The sequence below is a fragment of the Neodiprion lecontei genome, chromosome 2 (assembly GCF_021901455.1).
Source record: "Neodiprion lecontei isolate iyNeoLeco1 chromosome 2, iyNeoLeco1.1, whole genome shotgun sequence".
Lineage (NCBI taxonomy): Eukaryota > Metazoa > Arthropoda > Insecta > Hymenoptera > Diprionidae > Neodiprion > Neodiprion lecontei.
Genome location: NC_060261.1, coordinates 39872041 through 39879298, shown reverse-complemented (window position 1 = coordinate 39879298; position 7258 = coordinate 39872041). Strand labels below are relative to the sequence as shown.

General features: G+C 38.3%; 1 protein-coding gene across 3 annotated transcripts; it reads left to right on the top strand.

Annotated features, from left to right (window-relative positions):
- Positions 1-254: 254 nt before the first annotated feature.
- LOC107225942 (TBC1 domain family member 13) lies at positions 255-5051 on the top strand. Of its 3 annotated transcripts, XM_046731252.1 has the most exons (12): positions 255-653; positions 739-812; positions 1000-1125; positions 1208-1361; positions 1563-1719; positions 1815-1817; positions 1909-2107; positions 2196-2397; positions 2477-2599; positions 2679-2736; positions 2848-2928; positions 3976-5051. In XM_046731252.1, the coding sequence occupies exons 1-11, from the start codon at positions 622-624 to the stop codon at positions 2923-2925; spliced, it is 1206 nt and encodes a 401-aa protein (XP_046587208.1). In that variant the 5' UTR covers positions 255-621; the 3' UTR covers positions 2926-2928; positions 3976-5051. The 3 variants fall into 3 exon arrangements, with proteins under 3 accessions (XP_046587208.1, XP_015522068.1, XP_015522069.1); XM_015666582.2 differs by lacking the exon at positions 3976-5051 and having other exon boundaries at positions 257-653; positions 2848-3858; XM_015666583.2 differs by lacking the exons at positions 1815-1817; positions 3976-5051 and having other exon boundaries at positions 260-653; positions 2848-3858.
- Positions 5052-7258: the final 2207 nt, after the last annotated feature.

Genomic DNA, 7258 nt, shown 5'->3' with positions numbered 1-7258 from the left:
GAGAGATTTTAAATTATTTCAATATTCTGCGCAGCATGCCAGCTTGCTCGCAACTTGAATCGCGCACCCTGCTGCTACCTGTCGGTGAACTGTTCCAGATTCTGTTTTATCCCTCCAGCTCATTGCAGGCCTCAGAATGATGATAAATCATTGTTCCTACATTACCTACACGCTCTTTAAGTGAGGGCGCCTAAGGCCCGCGTCACGCACTACACGAATGTAATTACGGTGGTAGATTATTGGCGGAAACTTACCGTCACTGATAATCGCTGGCACGTCTCTGGTTCAAGAATATTGGGACAGCATATGACCAGAGATGTGACCTCGAGAAAATGTAATTTTGGTTATAGTGGTGTAATGCACGATATCTACGTTGACATCTCCGCTTCTTCAAATAATATTAAGCGTAGAATATTTGTTAAGAGACGATTAAGCATTGTAAGGTTCGTGGAAAGTTTATTAAAAAAAGTGAATTAACATGGCGTCTAGTAATTCTACTTGCAACATACAAGATTGAACAAATGAGGCGAAGGTTATGTACGAGATTTACGGACTAAATACGCCCCTTCTGACACACGGCCCAGGCTGATAAGGGAAAAATATCTGACATCGACTGCCCACATGCCAGAGACAATGAGCATACTAAGGAAGAGGTAATAATATTACGATTCAAATGTCAAATCATTCTTTAGCGAAATACGAATTCGCAATATTCATTTATCTCTTTGAAATTTTTAGGTTAAGCGATTACGAGGAGATCACAAAATCCGAAGAAATAGATCTTTCGAATCTCAGAAGATTATGCTTTCACGGTACGCATTGTGTGATGGAAAAATAATTGCTTAACTTTTATCTGCTGAGAATCTCGACGCAATTAGATCTGTAGACCTAATCTTTCTATTCACCTCAGTTTATTTATATTACTTTTGCTTATAGTATTGTGATCATTACTATCATCGACATTTCTGTTGTAATCGTTTATTCTCAATTCGTACAAAGGAATTCCGGATGAAGGCGGACTGAGGCCGTTATGCTGGAAATTACTGCTAAACTACCTACCACCCACAAAAGCGAGTTGGTCAGAGACTCTGACACGTAAGAGAGAGTTGTACAAAACTTTCATCGGTGAGGAAAACTAGATTTATTTGTATGAGGCTATTCGTATTAAATAGTTAATATCAATGTAAATTTCATATCGCTCTTGTAGAAGATTTGATCGTGATGCCAGGGGAGTCAGATAACGATGGTGACAGAGTTGATGTCACTTTTGATGACCATCCTTTGAACTTGAACCCGGACAGTAAATGGCAGACTTTCTTCAAAGATAATGAAGTGCTGTTGCAAATTGACAAAGACGTGAGGTCAGTATTTAATATTTTTTAATGCATTGTTCCCAGCGTAGTTCGAGGTTTTCATTGTGGAAATAAGTCTGCACAGTCATCAACAAATATTTGTAGAGGTTGACGCCTATTCAGTGCTTGAAATGAATCCCTAAACCAACTGTCAGAATATCAGAGCCGACTTCTTAATCGATTTTGCTACAACCTTTTGCTCTCATCCAGACGACTGTGCCCAGACATATCATTTTTTCAACAAGGCACAGATTACCCGTGCACAGCGATCGTTAATACCAGCGGTGTAAAGCGTCTGCATCGAAGAGTCCAACACACGGTTTTGAAAAGTGCTAACGTCGAGAGAAAGGGACTGGGAATAACCAAGGTAACTATTGAAATATTTAACGAGTAGAAATATAGCGGCAGTTAAAGTTACCAATCTTTGTTTGTGTTTCCGATTTTCACTATTGCGGAGATCAGCAGGTACAGTACTATCATGTACAGATAACTGTGACCTTTAATAAGTTCAACCCTGCTCGAATTACCCTGTAATTTGATATCGTCAAATCTGTAGATAGCAGTCGCGGTCAGAAAGGCAGTTGAAGATTATGCGCCACTATCGGAAGGAGGTGAGGCTCACTGGGAAGTCTTGGAAAGGATTTTATTTATATACGCAAAGTTAAATCCTGGCCAAGGGTATGTACAGGGTATGAACGAAATAGTTGGTCCAATCTATCATGCCTTCGCTTGCGATCCTGACTGGCAATGGAGAGGTAGGTTGGCTTTTTAAATAGTTATACGCTTAAATTCTCAGCAACTCCAGTCGATTGTTCAATGTTTGCTACCGTTTTATATTTCCAGAGTATGCAGAGGCTGATACGTTTTTTTGTTTCACTAATTTAATGGGAGAAATTCGCGACTTTTTTATCAAGTCTCTGGATGAAGCTGAATTCGGAATAAATTCAATGATGACCAAGCTGACCCGGCAAGTTAAGGACCACGATTACGACGTTTGGCTACGCTTGAATCAACAAGAATTATGCCCCCAGTACTACAGCTTCAGGTAAAATTTTGATTTACGCTTACAAACGTTATTGAATTTTCATCAAGACTGCTATTTCTCAGACAAATTTGTCTTCCAGGTGGTTGACGCTTCTACTTTCTCAAGAATTTCCACTTCCCGATGTGATGAGAATTTGGGACTCATTATTCGCAGACGAAAACAGATTTAGTTTTCTCATCCATATCTGCTGCGCTATGATATTGTACGTATTCGTTTTGATTATCATCGAAAATCTGCAAGATGTGTACATTTCAAGAAAGTAACGGACGTATTTCTTGTAGATTACTCAGGGAACAACTTTTAGCTGGTGATTTTGCCACGAACGTTAAACTATTACAGGTAATTAAAAGTCTATCATGGAAATAAATAAGATTATTTGCATCGTATATTTTACTCAGAATTGAAAACTAGGATGTTTGATTGAAGTTTATATTTGGCTTTTCTTTGCAGAATTTTCCTTCCATGGATATTCAAATCGTTCTTTCGAAAGCGGCAGCCCTCGCTGGAAAAACTTTGAATTCTCCGTAAATGGTAACGCACCAATGATGAATATTAATTAAATGACGCAATGCCATGATTAAAGAGGGAGAAACTCGAATAAACATGTAGTAATTAAATCGTATTCAAAAGTTTTGCAGGCACGCGTACATATAGTTCTCATATCTATTTTACGTGTCATACTATTAATGCCTACAATAACAATGAATTTACGTTATACATATAGGTATACACAGCAATATAAATATTTCATATTTGGGGCGTGCCAAAAGAGACAAGATTTACGAATACTACCTATGCATATACGCATAATTAATCAATCTCGGGATGTGTAGTTGTATGCTTTTAGGATCGTCTTATCGTAAATTTCAATCTCACCCCATATTTTTAATTTTCTTGTTTTCGTATCAGCCTTGGTATCATGTTACAAAAATGACAGTGGGTCAGAAAATATATCGAGGCACATAAAAGGATTTAAAATCCAAACTGCAAACCTCATTTTTTGGCTCAACCCGAAATCAATATAGTATCAAGTAGAGCATAAAAATAATTTTGAGATCGATATTTATTGACCAAGGCCTAAAATAGGACGACCCTAATTTTTGTGTAATATATTTGTGTCTGTACAATACTAGCCGAGCGGGATGTATAAAATTTGAAGATACGTTCAAATAATAATATGAACGACAACCGAGTCAAAGTAGAATTATATGGACAAATGGATTTGAAAATTTGTTTACCACGATCTACCAGTCAAAGAAATTTTGTAGTGATCGAAATTGTATCGGGTAGCATGCATAGATATTAGTCTATCGCGACTGTATTCAAACATGCATCTGTTACTTACCGATTATACACAACAAGAACTGTCCATCCAAATTTATAATTGTAATCTTATTTTTGTAAAACGTTTTTGCCGTAATCATTTTTTCTTTTTATATAAATAAAACGATGTTATATTTCCACAAAGTCTCATTATGCCCACGAAGCATTGCGTCCCGATTCCCCGTCCTCTGTCAGACTTGCAAACAAGTATCAGTTGTCACTAAAATTATACTTACCATTCTCTTTACTATTTAGGCTGGATTTTCACGGGCATCAAATTGACACAACAGCAAAATGCCACGAGTCTCAACCACGTGGTTGAGTCAGTGGTTCTCAGTTGCGTTTTTACCCTGAGAATTGAAAAATCTAGGAAAGTCGATTGGAAATGTCAACAAACGGAGAACCTAAAGAAGCCAGAAGGATATCGAACAAAACGGCAGCGGTTATCCGAGGCGAAAGAATAATCCAATTCGTTGTTATTCTTACAGAATCGTGCACTCGTCCATAATTAAAATTACTTTTCATATGTTTATTACCGCATAGTTCATACTGAAAATATTTCGGTGTGTCCAGGACCTTTTTACGGAAATCAAGAGTCCTGGAAATCGCAAAAAGCAAGTCTAATTCTTTTGGATTTTGTCACTCAAACTTGACAATGAGCCGATTTTAAGAGATAGTCTAAATAATTCTTTGATGCACAATATCGACATAATTTTTCAAGAGGAATCAATTGCGCATAAATTAGACACGCTGCCAACAACGAATCGAAACTTACAGCTAGAAATTATTCAATTTGTACGGGGTTTTCAAGAAATTCAAATAGATTATATCACAAACTCATAGCTACAGAGTTCCAGTTTCAGTTTATTTAATGTGCCTCAGTTGTGATGCAAGTGTTCAAGTGTCTGTGAAGTCAGTGCGTACTACTTTACCAAGTTTCCGAATGGTATAACTCTGATATGTTATACTACACAGTACACTATACTAATACTACTGTGATGTACCAATAATTACTACAATGAAGCAATCATTGATATGATTAGTATAATATTTCCAATAGTATTGGACTTGATGACAAGAAAATAAATGCAATACAATGAACAGACAATACATGAGGAGTCTGACTAACATATAAGGAAAAAATAGTGCCATATACATAGCTCTTAGCAGAATGTGAAATATACAAGAGAGTTGATATTATAGTTTGTCAGCGCGCAATTTAAGTTCCGGTCTAAGCCTAGAAGCAATGCACCTCTGCAGGATACTACACGAATGATATTGTAATGTTACTATTTTACGAAACCAGAAATAACACGAATGATGCTTACGATTAGATTACGTTTCGCTGCATTTTCTTCGTAACTTCTCAGGTGACGGTCCCCCAATGCTTCGAATACCTTGATTTGCAATACTTGGGTAATCAATCTAAAACAGTTCAAACGAATCGATTCTACAGCTGTAGATTTTTGGCTCGGAAAGGGGTAAGGTTAGAAGGGTCATACAAATCGAATGAGGAAAAATTTTTGGTTCAGAAAATGAAGATAGAAGTAAGGCTAACCCCCTTGCATTTTTGGCGAAAATTTTCGCGATTTTGAAAAGTGCTGAAATTATTTCTTTCTGGCACTATTCCGACGTGATTTTGCGAGACAAATCGATTAAGCGCAGTCCCGATACGCTGCGAGCAGCGGATCAAAAGTTACAGCCAAAAAACCAGAACCTGTGTTTTTGACATTTTTCAGCAGGTGCATTTTCCTTCGTATCTTCTCTCCCGTTGATCCCACGCTCCTTTTGCTGCGTTTTCTGAGTTCCTTGGGGTCCAATTGGTCGGGAAAGAGTCATACGAATCAATTCTGAGACGAAAAATTTTTTGGTCAAAAAAAAAGGAAGGTTAACCCCTTTGTATTTTTGGCGAAAATTTTCGCGATTTCCAAAAGTGCTGGAATAAATTAATTGTGGCACTATTCCGATGTAATTTTGCGAGAGAAATCGATTGGGCGCAGTCCCAATACGCTGCGATCAACGCATCGAAAGTTACAGCCAAAAAATCGAAAACCTGAATTTTCGACATTTTTCAGCAGGTGCTTTTTTCCTCGTATCTTCTCTCCCGTTGATCTCACGCTCCTTTTGCTGCGTTTTCTGAGTTCCTTGGGGTCCAATTGGTCGGGAAAGAGTCATACGAATCAATTCTGAGACGAAAAATTTTTTGGTCAAAAAAAAAGGAAGGTTAACCCCTTTGTATTTTTGGCGAAAATTTTCGCGATTTTCAAAAGTGCTGGAATAAATTAATTGTGGCACTATTCGGACGTAATTTTGCGAGAGAAATCGATTGGGCGCAGTCCCAATACGCTGCGATCAACGCATCGAAAGTTACAGCCAAAAAACGAAAACTTGAATTTTCGACATTTTTCAGCAGGTGCTTTTTTCCTCGTATCTTCTCTCCCGTTGATCCCACGCTCCTTTTGCTGCGTTTTCTGAGTTCCTTGGGGTCCAATTTGGTCGGGAAAGAGTCATACGAATCAATTCTGAGACGAAAAATTTTTTGGTCAAAAAAAAAGGAAGGTTAACCCCTTTGTATTTTTGGCGAAAATTTTCGCGATTTTCAAAAGTGCTGGAATAAATTAATTGTGGCACTATTCCGACGTAATTTTGCGAGAGAAATCGTTTGGGCGCAGTCCCAATACGCTGCGATCAACGCATCGAAAGTTACAGCCAAAAAACGAAAACCTGAATTTTCGACATTTTTCAGCAGGTGCTTTTTTCCTCGTATCTTCTCTCCCGTTGATCCCACGCTCCTTTTGCTGCGTTTTCTGCGTTCCTTGGGGTCCAATTGGTCGGGAAAGAGTCATACGAATCAATTCTGAGACGAAAAATTTTTTGGTCAAAAAAAAAGGAAGGTTAACCCCTTTGTATTTTTGGCGAAAATTTTCGCGAATTTCAAAAGTGCTGGAATAAATTAATTGTGGCGCTATTCCGACGTAATTTTGCGAGAGAAATCGATTGGGCGCAGTCCCAATACGCTGCGATCAACGCATCGAAAGTTACAGCCAAAAAACGAATACCTGAATTTTCGACATTTTTCAGCAGGTGCTTTTTTTCTCGTATCTTCTCTCCCGTTGATCCCACGCTCCTTTTGCTGCGTTTTCTGAGTTCCTTGGGGTCCAATTGGTCGGGAAAGAGTCATACGAATCAATTCTGAGACGAAAAATTTTTTGGTCAAAAAAAAAGGAAGGTTAACCCCTTTGTATTTTTGGCGAAAATTTTCGCGAATTTCAAAAGTGCTGGAATAAATTAATTGTGGCGCTATTCCGACGTAATTTTGCGAGAGAAATCGTTTGGGCGCAGTCCCAATACGCTGCGATCAACGCATCGAAAGTTACAGCCAAAAAACGAAAACCTGAATTTTAGACATTTTTCAGCAGGTGCTTTTTTCCTCGTATCTTCTCTCCCGTTGATCCCACGCTCCTTTTGCTGCGTTTTCTGAGTTCCTTGGGGTCCAATTGGTCGGGAAAGAGTCATACGAATCAATTCTGAGACGAAA

Excerpts from the sequence above, each read along its gene's own strand:
- LOC107225942 (XM_046731252.1), top strand. The coding sequence starts at position 622 with ATGCCAGAGACAATGAGCATACTAAGGAAGAG. Across the intron at positions 2,108-2,195 it reads TCCTGACTGGCAATGGAGAG|AGTATGCAGAGGCTGATACG; the intron begins GTAGGTTGGCTT and ends TTATATTTCCAG. Across the intron at positions 2,600-2,678 it reads ATCTGCTGCGCTATGATATT|ATTACTCAGGGAACAACTTT; the intron begins GTACGTATTCGT and ends TATTTCTTGTAG.